At 42.8% G+C, this 14,262-nt stretch overlaps 1 protein-coding gene across 2 annotated transcripts in view; it reads right to left on the bottom strand.

The window, feature by feature from the left end:
* Positions 1 to 3,301, bottom strand: part of LOC126481036 (myosin-IIIb-like) — a 92,828-nt gene extending 89,527 nt beyond the window's left edge. For both annotated transcript variants that reach the window (XM_050104514.1, XM_050104516.1), the window contains exon 1: positions 3,159 to 3,301. In XM_050104514.1, coding sequence (XP_049960471.1) covers positions 3,159 to 3,291 — 133 coding nt within the window. In that variant the 5' untranslated portion in view covers positions 3,292 to 3,301. The remainder of the gene's footprint in view (positions 1 to 3,158) is intronic.
* Between the last annotated feature and the right edge of the window lie 10,961 nt (positions 3,302 to 14,262).

Here is a 14,262-nt window from a genome sequence, read left to right as displayed (position 1 = left end):
CCAACACAGTGTGTCTGGCTTCCCAAAGTGCTTCACAGCCATCTGGATTCTTTTCATCAACACCAACTTTTCTGAACTATGCAACTGAGAACTCTTCCTGCGGCATATCCTTCATTCCCATAACCCCACCTCTTGGCCTCAGCCTTTGCCAGTCCCTGTTCTTCACTTTCCTCTGTGCCATTTCCTGCTCCAACTCCAGATCCACATACACCTTCCTATACCGCCAGTTTGCCTGCATGATCTTTTCCCTTTCTCTTCCCCCTCCTCACACTACCAATTCATAACACTGTCTCCTGAGGACGCATCTAGCAGCCAACTATTCTGTCCCTGCATACTCCCACAGCCAGCACTACAGCATCTCCCTCACATCTATCTTGGATGGAGAGTCATCGATCATCAGATGTAGAAGTAACTTCAGATGTCTCACGGGGAAGTGCATTGGTATCTTTACTGTTCATGTTGTATATTAATGACCTTGCAGACAATACTAATAGTGAAATCAGGCTTTCTGCAGATGATGCAGTTCTGATAGGAAAAAAGCTGCATGAATGTTCAGTCAGATCTTGATAAGATTTCAATGTGGTGCAGAGATTGCCAACTAGCTCTAAATGTTCCAAAATGTACAATTGTGCACTCCACAAAATGAAAAAAGAAAATGTATTATCTTATGACTATAATATCACTGAGTCACTGTTGGAATTGGTCAACTCATACAAATACCGGGGTGTAACACTTTGTAGGAATACAAAATGGAATGACCACATAGGTCCAATTGTGGGTAAAGCAGGTGGTAGACTTCAGTTTACTGGCAAAATACTAGGGAACTGCAATCGGTCTACAAAGGAGATTCCTTACAAATCACTCATGCAACCAGTTCTAGAATATCACTCATGTATGTGGGACCCAAACCAAATAGGACTAACAGGGGATATTGAACGTACACAGAGAAGGGTAGCACGAATGGTCACAGGTTTGTTTAATACATGGGAGAGTATCACAGAGATGATGAAGGAACTGAACAGGAAGACTCTTGAAGATAGACAAACTACTCTGAGAAAGTCTGTTGACAAAGTTTCAAGAACTGGCTTAAATTACTACTCTAGGAGCATACTACAACCCCTAAGTAACACTCAGATAGGGATGGTTAGGATAAAGTAAGAATAATTACTTCATGCCCAGAGGCATTCAAACAATCATTCTTCCCGTGTTCCACACATGAATGGAACAGGAAGAAACCATAATAACTGGTACGATGGGATGTAGCCTCTGCCATGCACACCACAGTGGTTTGCATAGTATAGATGTAGATGTAGAAGCCAACATTTATACACCACAAACCAAAATCTCCAGTCTGCATACCTCTGTTAACATGTTAGTATCTCTGCTTGACTCATACTAGTAAAAAGTCCATGACAGGCAATAAATCGCATAACATCATGTAGTGCAGTTGGCAGTTAATGCCCACACACTTGTGAGAGTCAACAGCAGATAAGCACATGAGTAACACCCAGGTGAAGTGCTGGAAGACCACAACTGTTATGTACTATGTAAAAATCAGTTCTTTGTTTCCAATTCGTACACATACATTACCACATAGAGAAGTCTATTGCCATTACTCAAACTCTTTCTTAGCAATCCCAGAAAAATGGAACATCATTTTATGATCTAACAGCATCTGCTTGAATTTTTTTTTAGGCTTACTAGGGAAAAGAGTGTGCATCTACTGTTGGACTGGTAATTAGTTTCGGGGTTCATGCACTCCGCCTCAGTCTCATTCACAGTTCAGAAATTCCTCCCACTCTTTATAATAGTGCTGAAGAAATGTCTAGGGGGGATCCATTCTTTCCTTCAGTTTGTGAATACCGGTTACACATTTTGGTACCCACTGTTCACAAAAGTTATGTCGCCCAAGTTCTTCAGTCGCTTCTTAAGGACATCCTCGACCACTTTCATCATGAACATCTATGTAACCAGCCTTGAATTTTCTGCGCCACTCTCTAACACCACCATCACTCTCAACTCCAACACCATATTCACAGCATAATCAATCTTGTATCTTGGCAGCATTGACTCCTGCAGCACACAGGAAGCAAATGGCAGAATGTATGTCACAATTGCTGAGAGACACAGTAACACAGTCCATTTCAATTGCTTGCTGCTTATACTCTAAGAATGAAACAGAGTTGGCTGATGCAAAGTGACCTTCAAAGTCTCCTTTTGCAATGACAAGTGCCACGATGGTATCTGCAAGCACTTGTTTACTTTCAATTGTCAACTGGAGGTTAATTTATGAATAGCCCTCATAAATATTGAAGAGAACTGAATTGTTTCACACTTACTTATAGTGCAAAACTCTTAACAACAAGAACTTACATCTAAGGAACCCTAGGTTTTGCACCAAACCTGAGTAATACAGTTCATCTTCACTCTTCAATTTTATTGCTTGAATGCTTACAGTTGTTGCAAATGTAAAATATGGTGCTCCTTTTCCTCTTTTCTGCAAGCTGTTTTTGTTTTTACTTAATCGCACAACAGTTTAATGTGGAAGCTACATTCTTGAGATGTTTTGCCCCCATTTAAGTATAAGAATTCGTTCCTAGTCTTCTATAGATTTCATTAAGAATGAGAACCTTCAGCAATGCACAACAAGTCAACATATAAATTAGTAAAAGGCCAGGAAATCATATAAATTTAATTTTTACACCATAATAACATGAAAACATTTAAGTTTTTTCCTTTAGATTTGAAAGTTATTTTAAAAACATTAAAGTACATTACTAGCTGCATGCAGCTATACAACAAACATTATTATGTGTCATGCAGCTAACAGAACCATTTCAATCCCGGAACCTAGATATTAAGATGATTTGTAGAAAGAGAGGATATTGAAATATTACTTTAATCTTGAATTGGCTTGGGTTCCCACTTTACTGGTTCTCTAGCAATGTAGCTGAGAAACTGGATGAGTGAGGTCCCAAAAACTAGTTTTCTCTAGAGTACGCTACAGGCGGTTTTCATGGTTGACTGGTACTGCCCTATGGATTTGACCACATGAAGTTTCTAATCTAATGAATCTTCCATTGGCTACTTCGCAAGAAATTGCACCTGCGAACACTTGTTTAGGCAGCTACAATGCATATCAGCGAGCAGGTACTTGCCAGTGGTGGTATCTCTTGCACTGTAGACAACGCCGTAGGTGCCCTCGCCAATGAGCTCCTGTAGTGTGAAACGATCTCCTGGGTCGTTCAGCTGCTCGAAGTTCACATGCTGAGACAGGCCGCGGTATGCCATCTTGGCTGGATCGAGCCTATAAAACAAAGGGACTGATGTCAACAGGGTTAGGACTATCACATTAATATATAGTGCAACACAGGACAGCAACAGCTAAACTTCTGGAAAAAAAAAAAACTGTCTGCCTGCTGAGTTGTATGATCAAATAACAGGGCACCTTCAGTTATTTTGTAAATTTGGCATTTAGTCCACATGGATTGTTAGTTAGAAATAAAGGAAGATCAGAAATCATCATTTCTCTTTTCACTCGTCTAACTTAAAATTTTGTGTGTTATAGTTAGAATCGCATTTAAATGTAACCTCGACATTTGTTGTGTGGGGAAAAATTTAAAGGACATTAACTTGCAAATGGGCGTCCATATAATTTTTTCCGCAGGGTCTGGGGGCAAGGCAATCGACATTTTTTTATATAAATGAGACAGTCAATTTCGAGACATGTCATACCACAAGAAATAAATTTTATTGGTGAGTGCTTCTCTTCTCCTCCTCCCCCCCCCCCCTTCTCCCATGACAAAACCTTTTTCAAATGTAAAATTATTTTCAATAAAACAATACCTGTACTTTAAAGAGTGTATTTTCAAATGTACCTCCATTCCTATGGTAGAGAGAGAGAGAGAGAGAGAGAGAGAGAGAGAGAGAGAGAGAGAGAGAGAGAGAGATCAACAAATTACAACTTTTCCGTAACATGTGAACTATTGATTGGTTAATATTTATTAAATCAAATTCTCTTTCGATAACAGTATAACCGAATATTCATCATAATAAAACTGGTGTTCTCAAATGTTGAAAATCTGGCGGTCAAGGCCCTTACTCTCTCATTTAAAAGAGCCTTATCTGCGCTAACGAGTTTGCGTTCCTCGTTGCTACTGTTTTCGTCGATCTTGCTTCCTCCAACGTTACAGCTGTTCCATTTCTCCAAACAATTGGCTTCTATTTTTCACAAGAATGAGCACTAGGCGATATGCCTTTGAGGTAATTCCCTGTTCTTTTGCCACGTACATGTTTGACTGCGTTTTATCTATATTGCGTAACAAATTTTGTGGGAAAAGGAAAAACATTGCAACTCGAAAAACTTTTGAAGAAAGAAAATTTTTTTAAGGACGCTCTGGTTGAAACAAATTTTCATGCGCTATCCATGTTCAGGTCCACGGTAACCTTCTGTGGGCCAGCAAGAAAACTGTGTAGAGCAAAACCCTCAAAGGTTACACAGTCTTGCAGTTCATCAACAATGGATGATAGTATTTCAGGCGAAAACGGACGCTTCTGATGAATATTTCAATTACATTACAATCAATAATACAAACGACATGTTATGTTCCGTTGGACATCAAAGGAAAAGATTAGTGGTATCATTCAGGGTTTAGTATTACTACCAAGTGATAATCAGATGGCCTTTTTAAAAAGAAAGAAAAAGGATAGTAAAATACTAGGAATATAAATTACAAATCAAACTCGTAGCGCACTCGAATCGTTATAGATTAACTCCTTAACTGAGGAGAGAATGAAGAGGCACTCACAATGAAAACATACGTGCGTTCTGATAGTTGGAACGGAAGACCACAGTTTACTAGGTAATAGTACAAAGTTGTCAAATGATCAGTTTTGGTTAAAACTATTCACAATATAAAACTGTGATAGAAAGCCTTCTCACAGTGAAAATTACTAAAGCGTTATTTTTTTTAGTGTAGATAAACCAAACGTACCGGTAGTCTCCGAGTAGGGTAGAGGGGCGTGTAAGACGCGTCTGTACGGGCTATCTACACGCTACAAACTAGCAACATATTCAAGAACGGGTAGCGCTCCACATCAGTTTGTTTGAGTTGTAATTTAGTTTACTAGTACCTTATCATCCTTCTTTCTCTTTTTTACAGACAGATCATCCGATGATGACTACGTAGTAAGTTTAGGGGCGTAAATAGGCTACTGCCATATGATTCCTGGGCAAGTACATGAAGAGGAGATGCCCCTCCCCTTTCTACGTTCCTCTACTACACTCCATTCCCATCACAACAAAACGTCGCCCACACTTCGAATCTCACAGCCACCCCCCCCCTCCCCCCTCACGTAAACAAAACACTAGATTACGCCAGTAAAACGGCTGCTGTCCTCCCACTTGTGTCAAAAGTCAAATAAGTGAAACAGACTTTAAGAAATAACTAACTTCATTTTAATTAATTTGGTGAAGCTAAATACACTCCTGGAAATGGAAAAAAGAACACATTGACACCGGTGTGTCAGACCCACCATACTTGCTCTGGACACTGCGAGAGGGCTGTACAAGCAATGATCACACGCACGGCACAGCGGACACACCAGGAACCGCGGTGTTGGCCGTCGAATGGCGCTAGCTGCGCAGCATTTGTGCACCGCTGCCGTCAGTGTCAGCCAGTTTGCCGTGGCATACGGAGCTCCATCGCAGTCTTTAACACTGGTAGCATGCCGCGACAGCGTGGACGTGAACCGTATGTGCAGTTGACGGACTTTGAGCGAGGGCGTATAGTGGGCATGCGGGAGGCCGGGTGGACGTACCGCCGAATTGCTCAACACGTGGGGTGTGAGGTCTCCACAGTACATCGATGTTGTCGCCAGTGGTCGGCGGAAGGTGCACGTGCCCGTCGACCTGGGACCGGACCGCAGCGACGCACGTATGCACGCCAAGACCGTAGGATCCTACGCAGTGCCGTAGGGGACCGCACCGCCACTTCCCAGCAAATTAGGGACACTGTTGCTCCTGGGGTATCGGCGAGGACCATTCGCAACCGTCTCCATGAAGCTGGGCTACGGTCCCGCACACCGTTAGGCCGTCTTCCGCTCACGCCCCAACATCGTGCAGCCCGCCTCCAGTGGTGTCGCGACAGGCGTGAATGGAGGGACGAATGGAGACGTGTCGTCTTCAGCGATGAGAGTCGCTTCTGCCTTGGTGCCAATGATGGTCGTATGCGTGTTTGGCGCCGTGCAGGTGAGCGCCACAATCAGGACTGCATACGACCGAGGCACACAGGGCCAACACCCGGCATCATGGTGTGGGGAGCGATCTCCTACACTGGCCGTACACCACTGGTGATCGTCGAGGGGACACTGAATAGTGCACGGTACATCCAAACCGTCATCGAACCCATCGTTCTACCATTCCTAGACCGGCAAGGGAACCTGCTGTTCCAACAGGATAATGCACGTCCGCATGTATCCCGTGCCACCCAACGTGCTCTAGAAGGTGTAAGTCAACTACCCTGGCCAGCAAGATCTCCGGATCTGTCCCCCATTGAGCATGTTTGGGACTGGATGAAGCGTCGTCTCACGCGGTCTGCACGTCCAGCACAAACGCTGGTCCAACTGAGGCGCCAGGTGGAAATGGCATGGCAAGCCGTTCCACAGGACTACATCCAGCATCTCTACGATCGTCTCCATGGGAGAATAGCAGCCTGCATTGCTGCGAAAGGTGGATATACACTGTACTAGTGCCGACATTGTGCATGCTCTGTTGCCTGTGTCTATGTGCCTGTGGTTCTGTCAGTGTGATCATGTGATGTATCTGACCCCAGGAATGTGTCAATAAAGTTTCCCCTTCCTGGGACAATGAATTCACGGTGTTCTTATTTCAATTTCCAGGAGTGTATAATAATATTAGCTAAGTTTCCCCGATTTATCCACACATCAAACAGCTATTCATCCCTGCATCATTTGCACGTAATTACTGTACAGTACCCAATACAAATTTTAACTAAACATAAAACCAAAATATTTTTTGTTACCAAAATATTTTTTGTAACCAAAATATTTTTTTGTAACCAAAATATTTCATGAGAATTTTTAACTAGTAAGGCACTATTCTTACGTTCAGAATGAAAACAAGAAAACCTAATTAATTAAAATTTAATGATGTTACAAAACGTGAAATATCTAATAATGTATTACAGCGCAAAACAAAAAAGAATAAATATTTAAAGAGGTGCGCAAGTTCGACTATAGATGTAAAAATGTCAACTGCTAAATACATGTACGTGACTGCTTCATTACCTAAATTCGTATCTTAGTTAAATGAGCCGGCCGAAGTGGCCGTGCGGTTAAAGGCGCTGCAGTCTGGAACCGCAAGACCGCTACGGTCGCAGGTTCGAATCCTGCCTCGGGCATGGATGTTTGTGATGTCCTTAGGTTAGTTAGGTTTAACTAGTTCTAAGTTCTAGGGGACTAATAACCTCAGCAGTTGAGTCCCATAGTGCTCAGAGCCATTTTTTTAGTTAAATGAGTTTCTTCTTGTTCTCGTAAATGCATACTCGTGCATTAAAAAAGAAAAATTAGTATTTGGTGTTCATTCATCTCCTACACAACTTAAGCATCCATATGGTGTCTCAAGAGGAATGGTCAATATTCAGGGGTATGACATGATCGATCATCCATCTAAAACACATACTTTAAGAGCTATAAGCACTTGTTCATCTTCGCTACTGTAAACCATCTCCTGTACTGAACAAGTGCTTATAGCCCTTTAGGTGACCACTTAAGAGCCCATATTCACTGGACTTTTTTGCTTCGAATGATCCATCCTGTCATACGCCCGAATACTGAACATTTCTTCTAACAAGGGAACCTCCCCATCGCACCCCCCTCAGATTTAGTTATAAGTTGGCAGTGGATAGGCCTTGAAAAACTGAGCACAGATCAATCGAGAAAACAGGAAGAAGTTGTGTGGAACTATGAAAAAAATAAGCAAAATATACAAACTGATAAGTCCATGCGCAAGATAGGCAACATCAAGGATAATGTGAACGTAGGAGCGCCGTGGTCCGGTGGTTAGCGTGAGCAGCTGCGGGACGAGGGAGCCTTGGTTCAAGTCTTCCCTCGAGTCAAAGTCTACTTACTTTATTTTCGCAAAGTTATGATCTGTCCGTTCGTTCATTGACGTCTCTGTTCACTGTAATAAGTTTAGTGGCTGTGTTTTGCGACCGCACGCAAAACCGTGCTATTAGTAGACGAAAGGACGTGCCTCTCCAATGGGAACCGAAAACATTTGATCGCAAGGTCATAGGTCAACCGATTCCTCCACAGGAACTTGTACACTTGGCGAACAGGTAAAAAGATTCCTCTACCTTGCCCGATTTAGGTGGAGCGTCCCCATACTACAGCGCAGTTACCTCGCATCGGACGGACGGACGGACGGACGGACAGATAATAATTGTCTGAAAATAAAAAATTAAACTTTTCACTCGTTCCGCAGCTGCTCACGCTAACCACGGGACCATGGCGCTCCTGAGCTCACGCTATCCTTGATGTTGCCTATCTTGCACATGGACTTCTCAGTTTGTATATTTTGCTTATTTTTTCATAGTTCCATATAACTTCTTCCTGTTTTCTCGATTGATCTGTGTTCAATTTTTCGAGGCCTATCCACTGTGGCAACTTATAACTAAATCTGAGGGGGGTGCGATGGGGAGGTTCCCTTGTAAGATACCCTGTATATCTTTAGCTTTACTCTGCGAAACACGATAAATTGCGTGGTGCACCATGCTTTTTACTGAATGACATATTAAGGTCTGTTCCCTTCCATTAGTGGATGGGGCGTGCGAAGAACGAATGCACCTGAGCCACTGTGCGAACTATTATTTTAGTAATTTTGTCTGCACTGTCTCTTCGAGTGCATTCATCCGAGACACACTGCCCCCACACGAGGCCTTGTAGTCTATGGTGCGATAAGCTGCAACTCTAGTTCACCTTTGGTGTTTATGGAGGAGACGCTAACCAGCACTTCGTACTTGCAGAATGTTGTTGTTAGACACGTTCTTTTGCCGTTCTTGCAACAGGAAGGTGATGTATTGTTCCGACAGGATAATGTTCGCTCACTCTATGCCTCTGAAACTCAACGTGCTCTGCAAGACGTTCAGGAACTTCCCTGGTCAGAACGATTTCCGGACTTTTCTCCAATCAAGCATGTGTTGGATTTGATGGGACGAGAAGTGACTCATGCGACTGGTCAGCCAATAACTCTTACGGAACACTGTGAACAGGTCCAGCAGGCGTAGCATATCAGATCCCAGGACAATATTCCCCATCTGTACGATCGACTGGATGCCAGATGCAGCGCCTGCATTGCCACCTGTGGAGGATACACCATGTACTAATATGGGTGCTTCAGCGTGGTTCGCTACCCGGTACCACAGAACCGCTTGTGCATTTGATCTGTAAACGTAATCGTTTCATGTACTCCATATGCACTGTTGCAACAAATTTTGAATGAACTGGAAACTTCTAAAATGGTGTGTTATTTTTTTCCTGTAGTGTATCTCTGAGAGCTCTAGAGTGATATATTGCAGTGGTTGGCACGGTGGATTCGCATTTGGGAGGACAGCGATTCAGATCCCCGTCCGCCCATACAGACTGAGGTTTTCCATGAATTACCCCAAATCGGTTGAGACAGAAGCCGGGGTTGTTTCCTTTGAAAAGGATACAGCCGATTTCGTTGACCATTCGTTCCGTATTCGAGCTGCTTCTCTGATGACCTCGACGTCGACGGGATGTTAAATCCTAAACCTCCAATCTCGTTTCTGACAGCACCCTTCCTAATAAGACAGTGTCCATACTTTCATACCTGATTCTCTCTAGTCTGTTGTACTGAATCTTGAAAGGGCGAGAGAATGTTTTCAAGACCTGCAGCTACATTTTTTTATATTTTTTACTATCACGAATTATTTTTGTCATAGCCTTAGATAAGTCAATGCATATCGTACTGGATAGAAGGTTTCCTATCTGCCAGCCCAATGCAATGGATTTATTGTCTTTAGCGTTACCCTGTGAGTGCTCACGAAAAAAGTTTTTAAACCGTACTATCGTAGCATGCTGTGATTAAATGAATTTGTAGATATTCACAACTGTTTCGATACACAGGGCTGTTTCTTGATTAGTCTCTTAGCCTCTACAGCGCCTAAATCTTAATTGTGACCTGATCCTTTTTTGCACACCATTGCATACACCGCTCATGGCGGATACACCGTCAGCCTTGCCACAAACACTTGCTCACATCTAGACCCTTTTGTTGGATGTATTTAGTAAACTGATATTTGTATCTAGATGCAGGCTGCTCTTTGATCTTGGTAAAAGAGATAAATGATTCGCAAATATTTATGTCAGGGTGATTTCCAAAACAAACGTTCATTATTTTAATATAGCGAAGACTTCTCTTGACTGACAGATTTCACTAAATTTTCCACATTTCTTTCCCATGTTAATTCTTCCTCGTTTAGCCATATGAAATTAAATGTTCAGAGACATGTCAAGTCTCAAATTTACCTTTAATAATGAATACAGGCGAAAGCAATGAATTAAAATTTGTACCTGGGCCAGGATTCGAACCTGTGTCTCCTGCTCAGCAGACAGATGCACTAACCACTGCACCACCCTGGCACCGCAGGCAATACAGCTGCACAGATTACCCTATTACGTCTCTCTCCCTAATACAAACTCCAATTCACACCTAAGACCATCTTCCTTCTTAACTCTTATTCAGTGTTGGAGAGCCTCTGCAATAGTGACATCACCTTAATACAGAACGAAGTGGGAATACTCTTGCCTGCACCTCGGGCATAGGTGACATATTAGTCATTGCTTCGGCCTGTAAAGGATAAAGCTGAGACTTAATATGTCTCTGGAACATATAATTTCATAGATTAGTAATAAATGCAGTATTTTTCCCATTTCGTTCAATGGTAAAGTGTTATTCCTATGTTGGAGAGCCTCTGTAATGCTGATACGAATTAAGAAGGGGAACATAAAGACGGACTGTGGCGTGGACTGGAGTTTGTATTAGGGAGGGAGATGTACTAGGATAATCTGTGCAGCTGTGTTAGCTGCTGTGCCAGGGTGGCGCAACTGTTAGTGCATATGCCTGGTGAGCAGGGACCCGGCTTCGAATCCCGGTCTTGTTAAAAAAATTTTAATTGATTGCTTTGCTCTGTATTCATTATATTCCTCATTTGTTTTGTTTCCAGAGGCAACTTAGTTTCAGGAGCGATTCCCTGGTCATACCAGCCTGGTTTCACCCCTGCTGATATCACTAGATAGAACACCTAACTGTGTGGTTATTATTTTCCACATATTATCTAAGAACAGCGGTTCCTAAAGTCGTCTACGTCGGCCCCTACAGGTCGACTCCAACTTGCAACGGCTCCACGTCAACGATAAACAAAATTGGGAGTGCATTAGATGTAAATGGGGGTCCACGAGAGTGGATCCCAGTTTGACGCACCTCAGTCAAAATTCCGCATTCTTCTCACTGTGTGTCTCCCCAGCTAAGTCAAAGAGTGGAGCAACTCTCTATTTTCGCTCTGCTGCTCGCAACATTCAGCGACATTGTTTATTATTTTCCTAGTCCATTCAGTAAAGTACAATCCCTTGTCCTCCTCTGAGGAATGGAAAGAGTACCTAGTGCCGCCCGTGATGGCCCAGGAGTCGCTTCGTCACTCAAGAGGTGGATTGTAATTTGCGACTCAACGCAACACGGCACTTGAATCACTTCACAGCAGTGTGCGATTTGCGCTTTTACCAGTGGGGTGGATGTCTTAGGGGGTTAGTATAATTACATATGTTACTAGCTTGGACCGTGGTGTTACCCACGGTTAAACAGTTATTTATAAATAGATGTTAATGCCGAAACTCACTATTCACGCGTATGCACTATTAGAAAAGCCATCCCTTGTTATATCTTTAAAAGTACATTATAGGTAAAGCTTATTTACAAAATCATCTACATACAGGTATACGACGGGAAATCAAAAAGTAAAGGCACATTTGTGAAAAGCTGTGCTTATTCTGATGATAAAAAACTGAAACATGCGTTTTCTACGTAACCTCCCTGGACTTCAATGCAGTTTTCCCGACGTTTTACGAGTTTTTTTTTATTTCATCAGAAAATACGTTTTTTGGTGGCATCTGTAACCAATTTTGCACCGCAGCAATGAGGTCTTCTTCACTTTCAAATCTTCTTCCTGTAGTGCTTCTGTTAAGGGTCCAAACATGTGAAAATCACTTGGAGCCAGGTCTGTACTGTATGGTGGATGTTCCAGCACCTCGAATCTCAACTCCTGTATTGCGGCGGCTGTCCGTTTGGCAGAATGTGGGTGAGCGTTATCTTGCTGCAGGATGACACCTCTTCACAGTTTTCCACGACTTTTGGATCTGATTACAGGTTTTAGTTTCGTACGCAACACATCATATCCACCATACAATACAGAGCTGGCTCTAAAGCATCGTTTACGCTGGGGCGACGTCTTGCAACATTGTGGCACGCTACGGAAATGTCGCGTGCGTCGTCTTGTAGCATGCTACAACAGGCAACATCTTGCGGCGTATGTTGCATGCGGCAGGTTAATTTATACCAAAGCAACAGAATTTGTGCCACACGTGTGTCGGTCTTGCAGTATAATGGATGATAAAGTGATCGCAGCGGCGGCCTACTTGGTACTTGCACAGGCAGTTAACAACGGAAATGAAAAACAAAGGAAAAGAAAACGATGGTGGAAGAGAAGAGTATTTAAAGAAGGTCCACGAAATAGTATCCTAGGGACTAGAAGCAGACGATGGTGCGTTATTTAGTAATGTGTGCTTTCGCCCCAGGCGAGTTAGTCCGCGCCATACCGTTGCAAAAGGTGGCCTAACGGTACATGTTCGCACAGGTACCGGGCCGGTCACCACCCTGTGTCAGAGCCCGGGGTGGGACTTTCAGCCCCCAGCTCACCCAACTCTGCGGTACGACTGCCACACTACTTCCCTCGCAAGCTCGCAAGTAAACGGATGACGCACCTTAGACGAAAGCAACAATGAAAACATGAGAATGATGATTTAGTTCTAAATGTTTTGAAATGCTTAACTACTACATAACACTTTTTCAAAATTAATAAGCAAACATATTAATAGTATTAATAGTAAGACTGTATTAAAAACTTTCAGTGTTCGGCTCCACAAATTTAAATTATATGTAAAGTTTTACTCCAGTGCGTGGGAAATAAACATCCCAGGTTGGGATACATAAACTAAAGCCAGAGGAGGGGATGGTCTGATGCAGAGGGGGGGAAATCCCCCCCATCCCACCCTGCAAATCGCACACTGCTTCATAGCTGCTACATACGCAAGATTCTGTGCTGCGTTGCCGAGGTTGGCAGCGGCTGAACACGGAACATCAGCGGGCCGCAGTCGGCCGACTTCTGCAGATCAAGAATTACGGAGCCCTCGTCCACCTCTTTGTGAACAGGCTACAGATAGGCACCATAGAATTTAAAGTTGTTTGGGAGTACCGGAAAAAGTAAGTAAATAGTTTTTTATCAAATTATCTTTTTGTAGCTTCTCCGATTGCATAGAGATCATGACTTGACGTTAAGAGTGTCGATTTTGATTGCTATGTCTTGTCATATTTACCTGAACAGCTTTATTTTTATCGACAATCAACTGGTAAACATCGCCGAATTCAAAATGAAATACAAACAGAACGGTTTTTATTATTTGAAGTTGGACTTTGTTCTGCCATTGCCGCCAAAACCATTACCTACATGCTTGTATGGGAAAAAAAAATTAAGCAATGAAGCTATGAAATCATGCATGCTCGAGGATCTTCTGAGAAAGGGCCATACTGATAAAACATAAGGATCTGAAACACTTTCAAATACAAATAATTAAAGAAAAACGTCAGGAAACACCCATAGTAGAAAGTATGATCGTTTCGACGTCACAAAGAGTTGATGATAGTTTGCGGGCTTCTTACAATGCTACGGCATTTACAGCAAAACCTGTAAAACCACAGTGGGGACAACTCATGGCGTCTTCCCTCTTTCCAAAGGAAAAAAAAAAAACTAGGTTGTGCTGCACTTTATCACACACAATATTAATGGCAGCAGACCGAGCGCTCGCCACGTTTGGTCACTATCGTGGATTTATCAGCCATTTAAAACAAAATGTACTGAGACTGTTTGCAATACACTGTGTCATCCA

Source organism: Schistocerca serialis, chromosome 5 (genome assembly GCF_023864345.2).
Source record: "Schistocerca serialis cubense isolate TAMUIC-IGC-003099 chromosome 5, iqSchSeri2.2, whole genome shotgun sequence".
NCBI classification, from domain to species: Eukaryota; Metazoa; Arthropoda; class Insecta; order Orthoptera; family Acrididae; genus Schistocerca; species Schistocerca serialis.
The sequence above is the reverse complement of the archived record's forward strand: the minus strand, read 5'-3'. Positions and strand labels throughout refer to the sequence as shown.